The sequence below is a fragment of the Chelmon rostratus genome, chromosome 17 (assembly GCF_017976325.1).
Source record: "Chelmon rostratus isolate fCheRos1 chromosome 17, fCheRos1.pri, whole genome shotgun sequence".
NCBI classification, from domain to species: Eukaryota; Metazoa; Chordata; class Actinopteri; order Chaetodontiformes; family Chaetodontidae; genus Chelmon; species Chelmon rostratus.
Window position 1 is genome coordinate 10,156,727 of NC_055674.1, and position 23,834 is coordinate 10,180,560.

The 23,834-nt window shown below is 44.0% G+C and overlaps 1 protein-coding gene across 5 annotated transcripts in view; it reads right to left on the reverse strand.

Annotated features, from left to right (window-relative positions):
* The window catches only part of cyth1a (cytohesin 1a), a 42,461-nt gene extending 20,961 nt beyond the window's left edge, over positions 1 to 21,500 (reverse strand). Inside the window, exon 1 of one of the 5 annotated variants that reach the window (XM_041956181.1) lies at positions 21,326 to 21,500. In XM_041956181.1, the coding sequence (XP_041812115.1) occupies positions 21,326 to 21,344 (19 nt within the window). In that variant the 5' untranslated portion in view covers positions 21,345 to 21,500. Of the gene's footprint in view, positions 1 to 4,019; positions 4,043 to 6,821; positions 7,059 to 15,340; positions 15,613 to 21,325 lie in introns of those variants that run through there. The other 4 variants (XM_041956179.1, XM_041956180.1, XM_041956183.1 and 1 more) reach the window with 4 other exon arrangements.
* Positions 21,501 to 23,834: the final 2,334 nt, after the last annotated feature.

Here is a 23,834-nt window from a genome sequence, read left to right on the forward strand (position 1 = left end):
CTGCCCAGTCACTGGCCTGCTGCACCAGTATTTAATCATCTTCAGTGTCAGTGGAGCTCCATTCAACAGCCTTCACCACAACACAACAACCCAGGCTGGAGAATTACAAGACAGCCCAGCAGAGACACTCCACAAGGCAGGAAGTCAAACCACCAGTACTTCATATGATTCTCGTCCTTGCTGTTGCATCGATTCTATGCGGCTGAGGGTGGACACAGAGTCAATGAAAACTGACCAAAGTCCCACATGACAGCAAGCACCAAAGCAGGCAAGCTACACAAACAACACAAGATCAGTTTTACAAATGAAAACACACATTTTAACGCTAACCTGTGTGAGAAATCCTCCAAAAGTGTCAGTTTTTGTCTTTCCAGAGAGGTCCTCTTCTTCTTCTTCTACTTCACCTTATCTCTCCTCCTTGATATAAAAAAAAATTACCCAGCAGTCCCTTTTTCTGTCAGCTCCTGTGGCTTAACGCAGGCGAGCCGGACGTCCACATGATGTGAAGTGGTGGAGAGGAGCAACCTGCCGGGTTTTCTCAACTGTACAGCGCAGCTATCAGCTCCCAGCATGCTCACGGCACACTGACACAGTCCATTTGGGGAAGGAGCCTTACTCACTACCTCACTCCCTCCTCTCTCTGTTTTGCTATCACTACCATTAACATGGAGGCTCCACCCAGTGGTCATTCCTTTCTCTGCCTCCTCTCTCTCTCTCTCTCTCTCTCTCTCTCTCTCTCTCCCTCTCCCTCTCCCTCTCCCTCTCCCTCTCTCTCTCCCTCTCTCTCTCTCTCTCTCTCCCTCTCTCTCTCTCTCTCTCTCTCTCTCTCTCTCTCTCTCTCTCTCTCTCTCTCTCTCTCTCACACACACACACACACACACATGGCATTATGAAAATTAAATTACAGGCCTTCATCACAATAACCACAATACTTTCTTTCAAGTCATAAAATTAAGACAAATGCAGACGCAATTCACTTGGTACTCAAAAATATTGATGTTTGAAGTCCAGCCCTAATGACAGCATTACAAAGAATAACAAATACTGAACCTAAGATAAGAGCCCTGACACACACACTTACATACAGACACACACAGAGTGTTTAGAGCATAAGAGCGAAATTACATGACCCAGAGCCATTTAAAAAATGGGTCATATTTTTTAAAAAGGGATTAAATCAAAAGTCACACACCACATCAGAAAAAAGCCTGACAAAGACAAACAGTCCTGAACTTGATGGTGAACGTAAGTATTTATTCTTCTTTGGACACATCCGGTCATCAACAGACAGAAAGTCATAAACTCGAGCATGAGCTGTTACAATGAGTCAGCACTTTGAGCCAGGTCTCCTCTCTCCTGATAAGTCATACGACCAGTCATGCCATCATTATCACCTCCAGTTTAACAATGCAGTCTGTGCTCAAGACAATCGTGTTTTTTTTTGTTTGTTTTTTTTTGTGAAGAATAGTGCATGAGCATTATCCTAATGCTAATGGGACATGCCAAAAGATTGCGCAAGACTCCCAGCATTCCTCTTCGCTGTGTCCCGAGCAGCCTGTTTTTACAGCATGAGTGTACACTTGCCTCGGGTACGTCTGCAGCACAGAGCAGACAAGAGTGCTCGCCTTGTGTCTGTGTGTCTTCATGAGTCAACCTGGAGCCCTCTGCTGTGCCGGCTGCACTCTGCAGTCCCACAGTGACGGAGCTTCCTGTGACTCGTGTCAATATGGGATCCATGTGTTAGCAGGGTTAGAGTTGTTCTGACGTTGTATATGTGTGGAAATGAACCCGTCTACGGAAATTCATGAGAGGCCGTTTTCTCAACTGACGGACATCTCAGAAGGCCGGCGACAGAAAAAACTCTTCACGTTACCATGCTATCACTATCAGCATCATTATGACACTTTTAAATATATATGAAAACCACTGCAGATCAAGATCAGGCACTTTGTCTTCAGGTTACCTCAGAATTTTGTGGGAAATGCAAGAAATCACAGGGTGAAGTACAAGTATGCCAGAAAGAAAGCCACCAGTACTTTTGGTTCGTGACCCCTTTAACATGAAGCAACGTGCACTACTATTTCAGGTTACAGCCTCAGTATGAACATGAGTTGTGAACAGCGCAACCCAAGAGGGGCTTCTCCTTCTCAGGTTGTTCAATTTGAAGAGCAAAAGTAGCCAGTATTAGTAGAAAAAAAAGCAAAAATCAAAGAAATATCAAAACAATGGACATATTTCTTTCTTTCACCGTTTGACTCTGCTGATTTGTCTGGGGACCTCTTGTTGTCTCCCAACCCCTCAGATTGGGAAAAACTGCATTGCATGGTTAAAACCACCCCACATTTTGGAGCCTTCTCTGTCCCAAAAAAAACAACCTAATCACTAAATCCTGGCTAAGATCGGGTGTATGCCACACTATAGTGTCTCGGGATACACTCACTGTGTTCAGGCTGCTGTGAAAGAATGCTGGGACCAGAGGATGTGACTGGGTGGGAACTGGAGCTAGAGAACGTATGGCTCGGCCTGCCACCATACACACAGCTTTAGGATAAAGCAAACATACAGGCAACTCCACAGTGTGAACATCCTGCAGCTGCACACACAGACACAGACACACACACAGACACACACAGACACACACAGACACACACAGACACACACACACACACACACACACACACACACACACACACACACACAAAACCCATCATCATGAACACAAAAGATCAGCTTTCTTAAATAATCTCATTCTATTTTATTGCCATTTAGCAACATGTATTGTTTTGATAGGCCAATGTGGAGGCTTCTCAATGTTTTCCCTCAAAAGCGGAAGTGCTATTTCTACCAACAATGCATGCCTTTGTCCTCTGATGCTGTCGGCCTTGATTCTTATCGAGGTTGTCCTACTATCAACATCCTCTCTCGCCAGTAAAACACACTCACAGCACACATGTGTCCAGACAACACATTATGGGAAAGCTGAAAGAGCCACCAGTCCCTGTTTTTCCACTTGACATCTTTATTTCTGTTCCTGCATTGCTTTTTCTGTAGCAAAGCAGTGTCGATTTTAGCCCACACACAAACTGTGGGATGCCGCTTCCGTCATGCATATTGTAAAACTCTGCTTCCTGTTTATGTGCCGTTCTCAGAGTTCTGGGGAGGTGTGAAAGCGGTGGCTAAACACGCCTATCCTGTAGGAAAGGCAATAAAATACTTTAAAATACTAAATTCTTCCTTCCTCATAACTTTAATCCTTTAATTCTGTCACAAAGTGATGCATGCATGTTCAACTGTGATCTGAATAGTACACAAAATTCACATTAGGGAGATCTGATTAGCAACTCTGACAATCTGCTTCTCCCTGTCTGATGCTTCCAGGTTTTCATCACTTTCCTGCAGCCCAAACAAATTATACACAAATAATGTAGAGCAGGCTGTGTAAGCACAACCAAACCCTGACCTACACCAGAGCTAAGGAGTTCCTGCCAGGCGCCATTTTGAATTTTTGGGCTCTATCAACAGGACTGATCACAGTTTTGTTTGAGTTTTGTCCTGTATGAAGAAACAGGCGAGTCTAAACCTGATCAGTCCTGGAACAGCAGAGAGAAAAATCAAGTGCAAGCTAAACTGTGCAAGAAAAGGGCAGAGGCAGAAGTGAAAAATTCTGGTGCAGTTTAATTCCTGGATAAAGACCAGTGTTCTGATAGTCACTGAAAAACTACAGTTACTAGCTACTCCATTAAAAAGCAACTACATTGCTTTACTGATTACTTCCACCAAAAAGTAATGCATTACTGTGACAAGCAGCTGTTAACTTACTTTTTAAAACCCTAGTTTGAAATGAGGCCGCTGCTAATGGTGCTGTGCAATATCAACAAAATCTCAGATAATTTCATATCTAGATAACGATAGATGTTCTGTAAACTCAACAAATAAATAGTTTATATAACATGACCCCATGGAAAGGCCTGCTTCTTATTACATTTGAATTATATACTCAACAAATAAAAGGTACTTACTCATAATTGATTATTTTTCTCCTGTTTGTTAGAACATTTGTGCAAACAAACAAAACAACAAACAAACACAAATTAGCAGAAGAAATGACCTGAGACTCTCTGTCCTATCTGACACTCGAGGTTAGTGGTGTTTCAGCCTGTTGTGGGACGAGTCTGCTGAATCATTTTCAAAGTACAGTGTACCACACCCTTGCAACAGAAGCAGCCCATCTTTTAGATACAAGCTCTTCATTCTTTGTCATGTTAAGTGTTCTCCATGTTTGTTTCTTTCCTGCATGCATCAGTGCTGTGCGGAACAACAGAGCACCGTCCATATGATGAAACCTTTTCTCATCATGCATGGCTAGTGCTGCACTGTTGAGGTTTTATGTTCCAAAATGCAGACGTTAGATTTTGTTAGTGCATGTAATGTGTCTGTTCAGAACATGGTGATTTATGTTGGTAACTATTGTGTTTTGGAGTTCTACTCCCCTGTGTTGAAAGTCATTACATGCCATTATAATAGACAGCTTTTGTCTGCTATCAAGACTAAAATAACAAGCAATAAAATTAAAATTCCTAATTGTAATTGCATTATTAGCTTGAAAAAGTCATTAACTATTTTTCTAGTTAAAGTTGGAATTGCAGTAACGTGTTACTTTGAAAACAACACTGTGTCTGACAGAGAGACAGAGATGTAAATTATTACCAAAATGAAGCCTAGGCACTGAGCTCCTGGCACATTCCTTCCACACTCTTAACTGCAGCATCCTCTCCAGCACTTTTAAAGTTTAGGGCTGATCTATTTGTGGAACACACAGGATACGGCTCGTCACAGGCCAGCGTGATGACAAACTTATGACAGCAAATACAGCTCTCATGCAAATCAGCCATAACTGTCGAGTGTGTTAACGTTAAACGTAGCAACGTTCACTAGCAGCTCCCAGAGACAGTGGCAAGTTTAGACGAGGGCTGCAAGGAGCAATTTAATCTGTCAATTTAATTTTTTTGGATTAATCGATTAAATGTTGAAAGAGCCCCTTGAGCCCAAGTAGTGGGCAAACATACATACATACGTCTACTGGGTCATAAGCAATGGTTGAGAGGCATTATTCTTGTATGAGTCTGTGCATTGCTTTCAGGAAAATCCTGCATAGCATACCTCTAATGTAATAAATAACAATCAACTGGCTCAATAATTTGAGAAAGAAAAACATCTTTATGCTTCTTTCTGTCTTAGCTCTTTACAAGCATAATTAATGTACCAACTAAAACTTGCATTTTCTGATTACACTGTCACAAGATTTGTGTCGCTCTTTTTTATACATAGGGGTTAAAATGCTGTTGTTTGCCTGCCTCTCACATTGACAGGTGATACCACCCTAAAAAATGCTAGCAATGCAGCCCGCTAAGTGTTGCTGAGCTGTCAATCATGACATTTACAAGAACAGCCAACTGCACTGTGTACTACATACACATGTGTAACTGCATTACAGCTGTAACAATGCAGAATGCTGATTGATAGGAGGCCTGCAACCGATGCAGAAAGAAGGCTAAAATATGATTATGGGGAGAGGATGACGATGATCAAACCACCGGGCATTAGTGCCAAGCAGGGCACGTTGTTCTGAGAGGGCCCATTAGAGCTCTCAGCGCCGCTCATTAGGGAACCATTAGCGACAACTACTTTAACTTCCTAGACCACCCACCTCTAAGTGGCAGAGACAAATGGACTCCAAGAGAATCGACTGCCCCCATCTCTCATCCCTTTAAAAACAATGCGGCTGTGTGCCAGCCAGGCTAGGCCGGGGCCACTGAGGCTAAAAGAGTGTGTAGGTTCCCCCTCTCCATCAGCAGAACAAAGGAGCAGCAGCATATAACAGGATCAGTCAGTCAGACTCACTGTTCTCTAACACGATTAATTGTGACGCAAGTCAAGGGTGATAATTAATGCTGCCAGGCTAACCGAGCCAAAAGAAATGAGGGCGTCATGCTCAGCAACAAAGGCTTTCTGTTTGACTTCAAAGGCTGCAAACTCGTTTATTTCTCTGTAGTAATACACTCTGGTAATAACAAAAATGAATAGGACTTAACACCATCCTTTAATACAGTGTAAAACAACATTGCAGCTGCTTGAATTGACCTCTATTGGAATAATAAAGTGATTTTAACTAAGTAGCCTCTTGAAAGTGAGGAATAGTGAAGAAACTTGAACGCAACATGAATGACAGTGTGCTGCTTCTTCCACGCTGACACTGGAAGAGTCCACCGTCTGCTCTCACACCTGTTGCTGCAGATAGCTGAGAAATGACACTGAGGACATTTTCTCCGAGTAAAAAGCTGGTGTGTGTTCTGCATGAATGGCCAAGAGATAGACGTGTTACCCGAGCATTCACACAAGTGGTCAAGAAACAGCACCCACAGTAGTAAAAGTGACATAGTTTGCTCAAGCAGCCCGAGAAAAATCACGCAGTCCTTTAAATCATTAGTGACAAAATAATTAACAATGTTATATTCTTAACCTGTGAGGTATTTTTAATGTTTTTTTAAGAAGACATGTAAAGTTTAGTCTTTTTTAGCACATCACAGTGGTTAACAGATACGCACAGTTGGCACAACAGTGATGGTACAAACGGCAGAGCAAACACTGTAAACAAGGCCAGAGCCAAACTCATTCTGCTTCCTCTGATTTACCACACAACCTTCAGCCGTGAACGCAACCCGTGCCGAGTAAACTGCTCATAAACACGTTTTCGACCAAAAACGGTCGTTTAAACGAGGCTTTAACGAACAAAAACGCCTTTCCGCGACTATTTCACTCACCTACGCCGTCTTCCGATTTTAGCACCATGCTGTCTCCGCCTGGCAGGTCCGAGTTCACAAAGTTTCCAAGCGGACTCCGAGCGGCAAAACTTCGACCAGATACCAGTATCGATAAATAAATCGACCTTTTCTTGAGCTTTTCTGACGAGTTAAGTAACACACTTGGGACTGGTTTTGTCGGTAAGTGGAGGCAGGCTCCGTCGACAGCTCAAGGGAGTGGTTTGAACAGGCGGAGGACTTTAACCAACCAATCTTTCCTGCGCGCGAGCCTCTGTCAAAACAGACGTTGAGTAAAATCTACGAGCTTCCGGTCGCGACTTTCAGAATAAAACGCTAAAGCGCGATGGGGTTGCAACGGTTAGACGCTTCAGCGGGGTTCAAATGGTTTTCTCCTCACATCAATCGATTGATTGTTTCGTTGTGCAGGCGTTTGACTGGGGCTACAAGTTAGTTGGCTAGGTTAATTAAAGACATTTCGTGAAGCACATTCAAATTGTGCTTGCACGTAGCCCACAGAAAGAAGAAGACGTATTTTAATATTACGTGATTTTAAATCTGGCCATATTATAAGAAATAAAACCCGTGGAGATTAAAGTCAGTGTTGCGTTCAAAGTAACAGAGAATGGCACCTGCACAGGGAGTTGAATTATGGACTTTGCCATGGAATTGCGTTAATGTGCGTGTAATGATTTCAGCAACTTTACCCGGTATGTATTGTACATGGTATGCATTAAAATTGAAATTTAAATAACCGATCTAAGTAGCACTGCATTACATTTTGACTATAATGATTATAGAAGATTATAGAAAATACATTACAGCAACACTTGCCTCATCAGCAAGTTGGATAAAACGATTAAAAAACATGCTGGTTTACAAGTCTAGTTCACGTATACTCTTATTTCTAATGAATTGCTGCTGTATATCCGGTATCAGCCTCCTATCTCTGCTAAATTGACGTTGCTCAGGCTGAAGGTGCAGCAAATGTTGAAGATGACGCGCCTGCCGCTTGCGTTTCCACCCTGTTGCCTTGGGCGCTGCTTCCTCTCTCCCCCTCTCTGTCTCTCTCTCTCTCTCTGTCTCTCTCTCTCTCTCTCTCTCTCTCACACACACACACACACACACTGGCAAAGGGCTGGGTGGGTGGGAGGAGACGGTGATTGACACACACAGATACAGCAGTTCACTGCTGCTGATCTTGCGCTTGGCGCTGCGTTTCAGTGATCACATCCGCCGAGAGCAGACTGTGTTTGCAGTCAGACTTTAACCGCGGAAACAAACGTAAACCATTCTTCAGAAATAGCAACAACACGTGTGTGCTGATATATATTATGCTTTCAAACACCTGTTGAGTATTTAAATGAAGAAAATCACCGCTATTTATTGTTTTATTACTATTTACACTTTATGGTGTTTTGTATTAGCCTATATTCTTTTCTTTTATACTTGAAATTACATGTAGAAAATTTGAAACATCCTTCTAAAAGCTATAATGCAAACAGAGCAGCTCTTTTTATCATGAGGAATGTTTCAGTGGTTCAACTGGAGTATCTTGTCATTACACTACAATTAAGGTGTGAGATCACTCCAGCGAGACTACAACTACGCACACATGGATGTGTCATTAATGGCGAAGCTGGTTCCACCAAATCCTGAAGGAACTGAGCCACCTGGTTTATGCCTGATGCAGCTTTTTCAGATGCCAGCAATAAAAGTCTCATAGTTTTTGATCGATCCCTTTCATGTTTCATGCTGGCCCATCAACACACAGGAGAATCATATTTTACTCCGCCTGTGATCAAAGTTGTATCTGATGGGGGTCTCTTTGCTCCAGCAGGGAGACTTCTCTTTGGTTGCATACTTTTGGGGGAACCTGCAGAGAGCAGAGCTACCCAGATCCCCCCCCCCACCTTGTTGAATGTGGTCAGTCAGCATGCTGTTTGAATAGCACCTGTTCGACCGCACCGCCGTCAGACGGGAAAGGGCCGAGCTTGTCCCTGCCTGCTGATGAGCGCAGGAGGGCCAGGAGGAATGCTGCACTCGCAGCCAATGAAAGAGACCAGGAGAAAACACCTCCTCTCTGTTTTTCTTTTCACTCCTTCGCACTCATCTGATGCACTATAGGAGAAGAATTGTGCAAAAGGCTGGATGCCTGGCTGCACTTTCATTGTGTGGAGTAACCACCAACACAGGAATCAAGACCAAACACTGGGATTCACCTCTTTTAAGAAAACCACACCGACTCAGAGTTAAATCATGACATGAACCCACTCTTGAAAGGCCCTTGTCTGCACGGCCACTTCATTTGAGGAGCTCGTCTTCAAGCTGTGGCCCATGAATGCCTCAGTTGTGCTGCCCAAACTCAACAATGCCGCCTGTGTGAAGTGAACCCCGCTCACACACAAGGTTTCAATTCATTGTTACGAGCTCATCTATTCCACCAAGCGCTGCTGCAAATCTGCGCTAAAGAACCCAGAACAAGTGAAACCAGAGAGCCGTTTAACCTTCAAATGAAAAGATCACCAGTTGATATCAACACGCTGTCGACAGCAACTTCCTGATCTGCACAAAGACGCGTAGAGCTGATCCTATAAATGTGAAATGTGAATGGAGTGTTCATGCAAACATCAAATCTGCGTCATACTGGGTCATGAAGGGTTATGCATGTTAAAAGATGCAGCTGATTCTTATGTTTTAAGAAGTTCTAGTTCAAGTTTTTCAGGTTTCAGGCTGCTTCAGTTTGCAAATAACAGGAACATGTATAGACAAATATGCATGAACACCTTTCTGACACATCAAATTACCAATATAAGCTTCACGAAGGTATTCTCGATAGAATATTAGACTGAATTTGATGATACTGGCAGGCAATGCTATTATTTTGCTTTCATCTGTGCTATTATTCCTCGTATTGCTCCCTCAGCACATGAATCTGCTCAGTCTGCTGTGACAGAACGGCTAGAAAATCAAGACGGAGCTTCCTTTGACACCTTTCCAGCTGTACGTGAACTCTCCTTAAGCAGCTAAATCTGCGTAAGCCGAAAGAAGCTCACTAACACCCAGGCACATTTCAACCTCAAACAAGCCTCGGTCATATTATGAAATAGCTGTTGCTCAGCCTCCGCATGTTAAGTCCTCGTATTAGTGTTGTTGCAAGTAACAGAGAGATCCTGGCTCTCATGTTCGAATGGTGCAATAAAGTTGGGCGCCCTGCAAGGAAATTATGCTTGCAACTGATTTAGCAGAGGTTGAGATATCCTGATCTTTCAGTATGAGCAAAGCTCCAAAAAAGGCTGTATCCTTCACTCCCTAAAATGCAAGACCTCCCATGTTTGGTAAACATGTCTTTCAAAGTCCGTGCCACCAATCTGATGCACAGGCTTTCCACTAAAAGTGTATAGTCCAAATTTGTATCCCAAACCAGTCATCAAGGTTATTTTCTCAAAGCATTCAAAGACACTGAAAACATTATAATATAAGTAAACTGTTCTCAGATCAGTGAAATGGCCCATAAACGGGAGGTTTCCCTGGAGAGTCTCGTGACTGGTTACAGCTGTGTCAGCCCGGGGCAACTCAGTGGTCAACTCTCCACAATAACGTCGATAACTGCACAACATGCAGGGTCATTCCTGAAAGCACAAAGCTCTGTCTTATTATCCTCACTACCACAACGTCCAGCTCCTGCAGCTGCAGTAGTAAATCTATGAGTTTAAATTGCCTGATTTAGACAGAAACTTTTGCTCTGTGAGAAAATAACCTTTAACCGTCCTGTGAGAAGAGGTGCAAAGAGTGACCCCTGCTGATCATTTGCAGTAATTACAGTTTTACCAGCCGAAAAGGCATGAGTGGAAACTTACTTTAACCGGGCTCCATAGATGACACCTGAGCACAAACATCCCTAAAACATGAATGATGTCTAAGGGAGAGGCACTATTACATAATGAGCCACACCAGTGCCTCATATTTCCAAATGCAATGGTTAGTAGCTGCGTGATATTGGGTCACTTCACACGATGACATGCCTGTTTTTACCCTCCCTCTCTGACCTACAAACACAAATCATACCTAAAAAAAGAGGCTTACTGAGAAACAGGAGGATCGTTTCTGCACGTCTGCTTAAACCAAGCAAACAGCGGGCCTGAGAAAAGATTGCTACATGCATGGCAGACAGTCTTTGGTATAAGCTGCGCCTGGAGTTTCGTCTCTCCATGCGTGACTCATTGCACGGGCTGATTTTGAAAGTTTCACAGGTGCAGTCAGAGGTAATGAGACCTTTGGATCGATCCATCCTATAATTTTCCAGGTGAGAGGCAGCGCGGACCGGAGCGATAAATTACTGACATGAGTCACACAATAAATAGAAGAACACATCGAGCGCTCATGTCACTTTTCTTGTGTGGTTGTGAGAGAAAAAATGACTCAGTGGGCGGCCGGTCCCTTTGCAGTCACAAGCATAAAGCTCTATTTTAAAACAACACGCTCTCAATGTATCCCTATAAAGCAAGACTTTGCAGCAGCCTACATCAGATCTCACCTACACTTACACAAACATACAATTAGAAATAGTGTTGCCGGTGTGAAATGCAGAGAACTCCTGATGCAGTGGGACAGCCGTGGAGAAGCCGCTCTTCCTCAGGCTTGGCTCGTGGCATCCTGCACTGCATGCATTTCTTCATCTGACGTGGTCACCGCAACTATCACAGTGGTAGAATACAGACTGACAAAGCATTTGTTCATCTGCAATTAATAATGCATAAGTGAGAAAATAAAACCCCCATAGATGGAACATGTCTGCAGGCATGAAAGCTTGATGAGGCCAACATGTCTACATATTTTAGCACAACAACAGGACCTACAGGGTGTTAAACAGCCACGGACACACAACTGAAAACATTTTCCAGTTAAGCAGCAACCTGCCTGCTTGTTTTATGCCATTTTATCAAGATAAAAACCGAGAACTCGGAGAAAAACTAATCCGCCCATGCCACCTTATTTGGCTTCCGGAGCTGTGTGGATTTCACCTGCCTCTGTTTGGATTCCCACACACGCCTCTTTGAAGCAGCTCCCTGGCAGTCTGTCTCATTCAGCATCCAAAACACGTCAAACTGTGTTTTTACCAGTGGAGTGCGGCTCGGAGGCAAAGCACAGGTGAAATCTGACAGATCAGACAGAAACGTAATGACTTCCTTTCATGTGAGTGCGCAAAAGAGCTTGCTGATCAATCAGGCTTTATAATCAGCGTGCAGATGATTCTGTGCTGCACTTTATTATCATGACCCGAATGAAAAGCTGTATAGTTTAACCTCCTCAGGCCTCTCAAATGACTTGTTAGCAATCTGAGGAGGGGAAATCAGTGTTTGCTCACAGCTCAGAGATGCATGCTGCCTGTGACAGGGGGTCCTGAGGAGATTTCACCTCAACTCTTATGTTTGGTTGTAACTGGCTTTACTGTCTCATTGCTTCACACCAAATAAGGACACATTTCACGTTCTGTACGGTTCAAACCTGTTTGTGATTTAGTGGATGAATTTTCTTGTTTCAGTCAAGTCTGAAGTGTGTTTTATCATTTATTTTATTACTATTTTAAGTCATATTACTTAGTGATGTTCTTATGTTTAGGGCCAGTTAGACCCTAGAGAGATCAAACCCCCGTTAGACAATAACACTGGACAAATTAAAAACCAAGTGAACTTATTTGTGTGTATTTAATCATGTTTTACAGCTATGGTGTCGACGACCCCAAACAGGGGTTTGTTTTTAAGTAATGTTCATAAAATTTGGACATTAATTCATCATCAGCAGAAAAAACAATATTAAGTCTGTCAAGGAGGCTCAGGATCTCCAGGACTCCAAGCAAAACATTAGGTTCAGCCAAAAAGCTTGGGGAGCCACTGCCGTCATGACATTAGCGTCATCACCCACCATCACTCCAGCAGCGTGCCCTCCTTTACAAGCTGATTTGGCAAATATTCTCGAACACGCTGCTGCTGACAGGCTCGTTTGTGCTCCCAAAGAGCTCACTTTGTCCTCAGCTGCAAAGCCCGAGCACACCTGCCTCACGGCGTGGATGGGCCGTCGTCACAGTGCCGATATTAATCAGCTAAATCACTATCACTTCTGGTGCAAGTGACGCGCTGCACGTTTTCATTCCCAGGCCTGCGTCGCGTGAAGACTGAGTGGGCATGTTGAGTCACGCTCGACAGTGACTGTGAACGTCAGGCTCACAGTAACATTTACAGTCGGAAAGGGCACTGAAGTAACGCCGTGGATGTGCCTAATTAATTTAAACGCAAAGGGAGAGCGACTGAGAAGATACAAGACTTTGCAAAGTCACTGCATGAGGTCAGCCAATTTTTTTTCTCACTCGTGTTTGCAGCTCATGTCAACCAGCATATTTGAGGGAGTGATTTAATAGTTCTGCTGGTACACAGTGAACTTGCTGGACAAGCAATAGATGAGTCACACATGAATCACTTGCATGATTCACGATCAAAAAGCGAAACACCAACACATATGGAACACCGCCCGATCGCTTCCTGAACGCAGCGCTGCCGTCACAATGTTATTTTGCAGTTTAAGAGAAAAAGTGAGGCCTCTGAGACCTGGACTGGACCGGGGTTTGATTATTCAAATGAAAAGCAAGTGTTAGAACTAACAAGAAAATGTCAAGTCATGTTTGCTTGACAACAACCTGTGAAACTCTGCTGTTGCCACGCTCTTGATGCCAGAACAATCCAGATGACTTCCGCCTTGCGAGTCCAGAATTAACACAGTCCCTTCTTTTCACGCAGGTCCTCGGTGCTGATTCAGGTGTTTTGAAATCACTGAGGCAGCGCCGCTTCCCCTTGCTACACACTCAGTCAGCTGATTCACCACAAGCCAGCGAAGGCGCTTTAGTCATGTCAACAGCGTTTGAAACGCTCCCAGTGTGAACGTGCACACCGGCCTGCGTGTGCAGCTGCGACGCCCTCCACAACAGACCACACGCACATCAGCTGCATCACAATCCAGATCTTGTTTTTATGACAGTGTGAAAGGACAAATGTGGGAACGTGGTGACAGATGGTGAGTTAAAAAAAAAAAAAAGACTCCTAAAGAGGCCAACGTCTTAGCCAGCTCCTCTTCTGCCTGCTCCTCCATCTGTAATTAAACCGAGAAAGCGCCGAGAGTTTGTTTATCCAGGTTTAGGAGGACACAACAGTATTATCACCCCTGTTATCGAGGACTCAGCAACGTGTAACAGGGACGAAAGGAGACGCTGTCATGCACAGCGGAGCAGGGAAGGGACAGAAACATGAGCATCACTGTGTGGCAGCATTTTCACCTGAGGTATCAATTAGTGGGCTGGTGGACGTGTGCGAGACCTGCTGGAGATTAGATCAGCTCAGTCAGTAATAACATTAGCTCGCTCTATGCCACTGTGTGTGTGTGTGTGTGTGTGTGCACAGTGGTTTAAGCTGTGCTTAATGAGAGAGCCTCCTTAGCCACGAGAAGCTCCCTCTATTTCTGTCCAACTGTTATCATCTCTGGTGGAGCCATGTGTTTGTGGCAGTGGTCACACACACACACACACACACCACACACACACACACACACACCACACACACACACACACACACACACACACACAAACACACCACACACACACACCACACACAATCAACAGGTTTTCTTCTTCCAAAACTCATGAGGAGTCATTCAACAGTTTGGAAGCCCATTTGGCAAATATGATGAAAAAAACAAAAAGATCCTGTGAGGCATTATAATGAGAAACTTTCTTCAAATGACTCCACAAAATAATAACTTAGTGGTCTCATATAGTATGTCTCAAATAATGACTTAACTATCTTGAAAGAACTACTTATCATCTCAAAATGATACATTTTCTCAAAATAAGTTAGCAAATAGTTAAATAATTATTTAGTGTCACGAAATAATGACTTAGCATCTGTAAAATAATGAGAAACTTTCTACAAATAATGTCAAAGTTTCTCTTATGGTTTCTTAAAATAATGTGAAATTTTCTCAAAATAAGTCAGTATCTCAAAATAATGGCTTAATATCTCAAAGTAATGATAATGAAATTATGGCATTATGATAAAATAATGAGAAACATTTTAAAAATAAGGACTTAATTGTCAAGAAACAATGACTTAATATATTAAAATGAGAAACTTTCTCCAAACAATGACATAGAGTCTCAAAATACGAGAAACTTTCTCTAAATCATAACTTAGCCATTTGTTTGAGAAAGTTTTGCATTACTTTGAGATTCTAAGCCATTATACTGAGAATGTTTCTCATTATAATGACTTACAGCATCTTTTTTGTCATGACACTGGCAGAAATGGGCTTTCATGCAAAAGTAACGGGGATGAAGGCTTGAAATTCTGTATTTTAGCCGCAGAGACCAACAGCATTACCATGATGCTACAACCCTTTTCAACAACCGACCGGCCAATGAGAAAAAGCCATCATACCGCGATGGTGCATGAGGAGGCCCGCGGCCGTGACTTTACCTGGAGCTCCTTGGGGCGGCTTCACGGCTGGACACAGGAACGTCTGAAGGCTGGACACGCACAGTTCGCTCACCGTCCCCATAGCTTCGGCGTGTATCTACGTGTGAGGGTACTGTACGTCTCCGTCAGTGGCTGCTCCCTCCTGACACCTCAGGCTGAGGAGGGCGGAGGAAATTGGAAGTCGCGGAGGGCCAGGCTCCCCGCTGTGGCTGCCGAGAGTCACTCTGAGCTCCCGGCCGCTCGGTCCATGGACAGACTCCCGACTGTAAGGTCCCGCTCTATGTGTCACTCTGCTTCACCTAATCCTGCTAGTTGGATGAATTCTCCACTCCTCCGCCCCCGCCCCACCCAGCCAACCTCTCACACTCACCTACTTTCTCTTCCCTCTCGATTAGGCTGTGCAACTTGCAAGGACGCTGATATCACTTCTGCTTTCTCCCTGTTCCCCTTTTGTGCTGGTGTCTCAGCCTCCCTCTCTCCTCCTCTGCTCTCTCTCTGTCTCTCTCTCTCTCTCTCTCTCTCTTTCTCTCCCACTTGCACTCTCTTGCTACTTTCCATACGAATTCAAGCAGATATTCTTAGACCTCACATACTGCACACTGGAATGGAAAAGTCAGAGTGCGTTTTAAAGCGTATTTCCAGTGTGCCTTCAGTGCAGACTTCTTGTTTTCTCTAACTTTTGCTGCAGTGTGCAGAAACAAAACTACATCTCAGGGAAAAACCAATTAGAGAAACAATTAAGGAGGAAGTTGACTGCGCACGAGATTCACGCCGAACTATCAGCGGCACGTCGCCTTGTTTTGCGCGGTACGGTGTTTGAGTTCCCTCTCTACCCTCTGTTGCTTGTAGCTTCCAGTCACTGATCATTTCTGGCTTCAAAAGCCTTGTACATAAAAATCAAGATTTCATTGTTGCTTGGCAACGGGGTAGAAGAAATGGCTTGCTCCTGGGCAAAACACTGTGAGCCATTTGTTTTGATTAGATTTGATTTTCACACCTATTGAGGGTATTCACCATGACACAGTCACATTCTGGGGTCCTGGAGCCACATAACACACACACACACACACACACACACACACACACACACACACACACACACTCACTCACAACAAAATAAGCTGGTCTGGATCCGCCACAGACCCGTTCATTATCAACGCCAATTGATTTCATTTTGGATTTTCACTTCCTCTTATAGAGCAAAGCGGAAATGTTTACCTCCACTCTTGAACCATGTCACTTTGGATTAGCCTGCGTGTCACTCACACAAAGTGTCTCTCACTCCGTAACAACGGCCTCTCTCACTCAGTGTCAGTCATTAAGTAATTTTTCAACTCTACCCTCTTTGTCATTCACTCGGGTGAGGCGGCAATTACCGAACACAGCAGATGTGGAGCGTGCCGCGTTTCTACAGCTTGCCGTCACCTCTGATCCAACAATCATCACCCGGGTCGTTGCCGTAGGGTCCGACTTCCCCGGAGTGACCCCTGCATGAACTGTCAAGTCAGTCCTGGCCACCTTAAAATGCTGCAGCTGCACATCAGCCAAAGGAGCGGCCCTGTCACAGGAGGAACAGCAGCGAGGCACACAGTGAAGTCAGCACAAATGTTTCTCTTCTCTTTTTCAGTCTGCATGTTCCTCCACTTGACTCCACGTTACCTCTCTGAGTGTGAGAGTGTGTAGTCAGCAACTCCCTGAGCACAGGGAGCATAAACAAGAAAACAGGTGGATGGATGGATGGATGGATGGATGGATGGATGGATGGATGGATGGATGGATGGATGGATAGATAGATAGATAGATAGATAGATAGATAGATAGATAGATAGATAGATAGATAGATAGATAGATAGTGGGTGTGTAGAGTGCACTTGTATTCTAAGTGTAGTACTTGGTCATAACAGCTGCCAAGGTCAAAAAAGACACCAGTTCATTGCTGTAAATGGAATAATGTCAGCCTATTACACTAAACCGACAAGTGGCCATGCCTGAGTCCACATAGCAAACTGCAGCTGCCCTAATGACAGCCATAGAGGCAAATTAGCCACAGCGATGGCAGTAAATTTCAATTCATTCTGCTTAATATTGCCTCATAAGGTTTTCAGGGTTATGCTAGGCAAAGTGCAAGGCACAGTTAGAGACTCAGGGTACCTACTACAGTCACTGACAGCTTGGAGCAGCCTGGGCAGCCCTAAAAAGTGGAGTTTGTGCCCCGTAGCAAGGATGTGGGGTACTTTTTAAATGAGTGGCTCCTTATTTTGTTTCTCTCATGCACAAGGAGAACAGTTTCACTCCATTCCCCCGATCTGCAATTGGTTCTAGTAAGCAAATGTAAACATCGCAAAATAATCGGTTTTGTGAATGCATTCCACACATATGTTAGTGCTCACAATGCATTTTGGTGCCCATAGGTGCCCAAAGCGCCAATATACAATCAGTTACAGAGTACGTCTGCTATTGGAGCTTTGGATGCTTCTGTGATCACACGGACAGCTCATGTTGTCCAAAACTGTTCAAAACACAGTGTCAAATCAACTGTTCGGTTTGGGTTAAAACACAGAATAAATATTCACACACATGCTGAGTTCAGTTAACTGTGAATCGTCATCAGTATTCCCATGGAACAAAGAAACTGCAGGGGGAACATATTGCTGCCTGCCCGCTACAAAAGCATTTTTTCTACAAAACAACACCTTGCTTGAGCGGTGCATCTATGCCACCAAGTGGACGCAGCCTGGAACAACACCTTTAATGTCAGCTCGCTAAACAGGCTTCTAAGTGAAGTTTAAACCACGCGGCAGATTCAGCTTTAGATCATCCACGAAATGCACGTTGGTTGGAGCACTCACGTACAAACAAGCGGAAAGCCCCCGGCGGCCGCAGCAGACAGTATGCAAGGAGACTGTGAGGAGAGTTACTCATATGTTTATCTTTGACCCATCAAGAGGGTAGACAGTTCATCTGTCTGATGAAAGAGCTTACTCAGTCGCAGAAAAGGCTACAGAGCGCTTGCTGATCTTTGTTGGCACAGCCTTATGAAGAGGGAGGAGAAAGTATGTGAGTGTGAGAGGTTGGGGGGGGGGGGGGGGGCAGGGGGGTGGAGAATTCATTTAAATAGCAGGATTAGGTGACACATAGAGCGGGACCTTACAGTCTGGAGTCTGTCAATGGACTGAGTGGCTGGGAGCTCAGAGTGACTCTCGGCAGCCACAGCGGGACTTCCAATTTCCTCAGCCCTCCTCAGCCTGAGGTGTCAGAAGGGAGCAGCCACTGACGGAGACGTACAGTACCCTCACACACAGATTCCAGTCTTCAGACGTTCCTGTGTCCAGCCGTGAAGCCGCCCCAAGGAGCTCCAGGTAAAGTCATGGCCTCTTCATGCACCATCGCGGTATGGTGGCTCTCTCTCATTGGCCGGTCGGTTGTTGAAAAGGGTTGTCGCATCACGGTAATGCTGTTGGTCTCTGCGGCTAAAATCCAGAATTTCAAGCCTTCATCCCTGTTACTTTTGCATGGAAGCCCATTTCTGAGAGCTTGCTGATCTTTGTTGGTGGAACTCCTACATAGCACATAGCACTTCCAGTGTCTAACAACTGGCTGGTGGGAGCAGAACAAGCACCTATGCTGGTAGACTCAACTGAATACTTACCAGAAACAGGCTAAATATAGACAGAATAACATCCCCCTGATAGCAAGCACCCACGTTTAGCCCACTTTTTCATTGCAGCTGTCTTTAATATCCGTTCTTTGTGTGTTTCTCTTTAATGACATCTCTTTATGAATGGTGTAGATTCAAAGATGGGAAACAAAGGGATAACATTTCTATTTATCTATCAGCTTAACTCTAATGAAGTTTATTTCCAGATCCTTACAGAGTTAAGTAAGCAGAACAACTGCAGCATAAGTTGCATAGATTTGAGGCACAAGACTTCAACTTGCTCCCTTTTATCTTTTGATTTTATAAGTCTGCATAAGTCCGCTGAGATTTTGCTGCTGCTGCTGCTGCTGCTGCTTTGAGAGTTTTTCTCTCTCTTTGAACGTGAGAGGAGCTTATCGTGCTGGAGTAAACCTGTCTCGTCACACGAGCAGAGAGCGACTGCTTACAGTAGGGAAACAGCTTATTACAGGCCAGCAGAAGCAACTATGTTTCCGTCAATCACTCCGCTAAGGAGGCGGGGTCAATCTTAGGGAGATGACACCCATAACCACAGCAACCACACGTACCTGCGTTAGAGTGCACCACGCCTGTGAACTAGCACACCGTTTCCTTTGTGTGCACAAGTTTCATCATGCAAAGCTGCACTGACAGGTGGATGGCAAAAGAGCACGATATAAAAAAAGAAGATAAAACAAAGACATTTTGACAGTCTGCAGCTTTTGAAGCGAGTCTTGAAAAAGAGCAGCACCGAATGAATCCCAAGACCGCTGGTTTTGGGCGTCAGCACCTAGCAACATGAGTGCAAAGGCACAGTATGGTGATCCTGTCGGAAATTTCAGAAGGTGGTGGGACATATGTCACTGCGAGGCTATGTAAAATATACAGATTATCCTCAGGCTCACTACAAGTCTCTACTCGAATATAACCGTTTCGGTTGCATAAGTGTAGTCTGCACTAATAATGAAATAGAGGTAAAAAAGAAAAAAAGCATAGCTGTGCCAAAATAAAAATGCAAGTGCCGAGCCTTGGCTCTTCTATCCTCTCTCCTTCTCAGACTTCAATTATGCTGAACAGTCACGGTGCTCGGGAACAGGAGAGATATACGACTTATACTTACTCATTCAGGTCAACAAGCCGCTGTTTTGACTAAGGAGGTGTCAGGGACAGACAGTGAGAGTGTTATTTGAATGTGCTGGGAACTTCAGCACGTCCCTTCTCTTACGCCTCACACTTCAGCACATAATTACATAATCGGCCGCTGATTCTTCAGCTGAAAAGCAAATGGCAAAGTGCTGACAAGGGAGGAAGCTGTATGGGCTGTCCAGACCAGAAATCCTGTGTGTGCCTCATATTAAAATCAATCAATCAAAGGGCAAAAGTTGCTCAGTTTGGAGCTTTTGGCCACAAACCACAAGAAAATAATAATCTCAAATGCGTATTTCTGTTCAGATTCACTTAGAACTTTTCTTTAATCTCTTTATCACGATGTGGGGTACCAGCCCTCCATTCTTTCAGCAGAGCATCAGTTGAAATCTTGCAATGAGGCCATTGCTGGTGCTTCTATTTTGAGATGCATTAAGCTCGCAGAAAAAAAAAAAAAAACTAAACTGCTAAATAATTGAGATGAAGCCTCTGTCACAGCTTAAAACGAGCCCTCAGCTATGGGCTCATCGTGGCCTGACATCATCACCCTATGCGTGATGTCAGGACTTTGAAATTCCAGTAAAGAAGGTGTTGTAATGAGGCGTTTTTGGGAGGCTCTGTCATGCACGCCCACGCACCGCAGACGAGGCGGTATAAATAAATCAGCTTGCATGTTGGCAACTCCCATAAGAACAGGAACTTTTCTGTTTTCCACTGCGTTAACTCCACCGCACAGGTTTCCACAGTGTCCACCATGCTGTCATAGCTGCAGTGTGATGCTTAATAATTCATCTCACAGATCATTTCTTTTAATCCCTTTTTTGGCTGTGAACACTACTAGATGCCACCTGTTTTTAAGCCGGTACTTCCTTCCCTGTGTGCACATTTCGATGAAATAAACAAGAGTGATGAGTCCCTGTGGGTTAAGACTTCACCAGATTACACATGCATGCAGCACTGTCAGTCATTTGAACAGTGGCATCAATCAGTCAGGCTGGCAGCAGGGCATCTATGTTTGGTACACTCATTTATGTATTCTTGGCACAGCAGAGCATGAGCACTGTACACACCAATGCTACATATATATATACATAAAAGCATACACTCATGGTGCAGTTAAGGGCTTGGCTCAAAGCGACCACTAAATGCCAAACAGACTGTGTAAGAGTGGGATGAAGACAAACCGTAATTCTCCCCCTCCATCCTGGCGGTCCTGATGCTGCTGCAGGCGTCACTAGCCGGGGATGTCTCTCGCCAAGCGCCCGCAGCAATCCGGATACCCTCTGCCTCTCCTTTCCGGTCTCCTCTTCGCTCTGCCCGCGCTCACCTCCCGGGTTTCAACTTGACGCCAGGCTCTCCGAACACGCCAGCTCACTTTTAAGGTGGTACTTCCCAGCTTGTTTGCTTGTCTGTCCCTTGTTGCTGTTTGAGAGGTTTGTGCGAGCGTGTGCATGTGTGTGTGTGTTTGTGTGTGCGTCGATGCTGGCTGGCTGCTGATACGCATCCAGACACGCCGGTGCACATGCTGGCCCCTCCCAGATGTGATGTCACGCTCTAACTTAGCAGCAACTTCGTTGAACACTGGGGTGATTTATGTCATTTACTGTGTGGACTTCACACACGGCTCGGAAAACCTACGTACATACACTTACAAAAAATACATTTATGATAAAGGTGGGAAACACTTCTTCTACAAACCAACCTTTCACAAGCTTTAAGTCTTAGTAAGAATATCAGGCTAAGATATTTATCAAATAATTTATAGTTTTTACCCTCACATTCGGCATTAAATCAAAAAAGGCAGAATATTGCTGCTGCATCGCTCCTTAAACCTGGAATAACTGGATTTTTCTGGCCTCTAGAGGGCAGCAGAAACAAGTTGTGAACAAGTTGTTGATGCATTCTTTATTTGCTCTCTTTAAGGTCTGTTTTTGGTCTCCATCAACCCCTGTGATGAATATCTGCCTTTTGTCTTGCTGAATGTAGGGACAGGAATTCTTTTTCGTGAACCCAATCACTATAAGCTGCAGATTTATCTAATTCTCTGTAGAGTTGTCACTATGGCTGGATTCGCCTTTCGCCATTCTTCATTAGAGAAAAATATTGATTATAGCAGCTCTAAAGCTTCAGTACCTAGCATCTCTTACACCTCCAGCTAGTTAGTGATGTCACATTTGGCACATTCAGACAGAAAAAACGTATGACATCACACAAAGGGGCGTGGTCAGAAAGTAGAAGCAAGTTTTATGCCTGTCGTGGAATCAGTTTTTATTCTTTGTGTAACAAGCTCGATACAGCCCAATTGGCTTAACAATAAATAACGATGCATTCACCCCACCTCTAAATCATGGGAACAATGAACACATGTGCTTTAGCTGATTGCTCTCACCTCTCAGATTGCAACTTGATGGCAGGCTCATATGCTAACTCACTCTTAAGGTGGCACTTGTTTGGTTTGTTTGTTAAGACATTTAAAAGGTGTGTGTGTGTGTGTGTGTGTGTGTGTTTGTTAATGCTGGCTGGCTGCTGATATGCATCCAGGGATGCCAGTGCACATGCTACGCATTAAAAAACAATGTCTGTGTGTTAAAGGTGGGGAAAACGTACACAATTCAGACATTTGTTGTTTAAATGTGGCACAAGTTTGAATAAATTAATGTATTATAATAATGGATTTACCCCCATTTAAATCACAGTAACAGTGAATAAATGTGCTTTAGCTGATCGTTCTGATTGAATTTTGATGCTGCACTGTTATAAAATATCGAACATATTATTTCAAAGCAGAAGACAGAAAAATACACAATCAGCTCACAAAAGTCACAACTTTATTGCACCTCTATAGTTAACTATAGTGTGGTGAGAGCCACTTTCATTATGAAAGGTCTCCTCCCTGGTCAGAAAAGGTGGTGCGAAATATATAACCATCAATGCAAACATGTGAACCGTCCAGTCACACTTGTGAACGTCCCCCCGTGTCAGTTTGAGAGTCGCACGCCGATTTCACAGCCGACAAACACATCCTATGGAAATTAGACCGTCATTGCCTCTCTTGTACTGTACACACTACAGTGACATAGGGAAGGTCTTGCATGGGAACAGACAACTCTCTTATACACAAATGAACTAACACATCTGCAGATTAATTCTCAAGTTAACATCCACCAACTGATCCGAGTATTAGTAGTACATTAAAGATCTGTGTCTTTTCTTCTTTAAATTATGTATTTATAACATTAAATCCTATACTTTTTTAAAGCCAATTCAAGGCAACATCTCTAGAATGAAAAGAAATGCGTGGGCAAATCTTTACAGCGTTGGAGGGAAACAGGTAGCACAATATGGACTGTACAGTCTTCTACATTGGCAAAGCATTTTTGTTATGTTAGTTTCTCTACGCAACGGTGCCCGGATTGGTGCAAGATGATCCCATGGTTTCCGCACCTGAATTACTTTGTATAAAACAGTTTCTACAGGATGTACAGGATGCAAGATGATGGTCCGAGGAGAGACTCTGATATGAAACAGGGGCGTCTGATCAGAGACGAGGGCGGGATACAGGATGTCTGGGTTCCTGAGTCTTAGCCCAGTTTCTAGGTGACCAGCATGACTGTCAGAAAATTGCATAGAGATATAAGATACAAGGGGAAAAGAAATTATTAGCATGTGGCAGTCCCATTCTAACACAGTGCC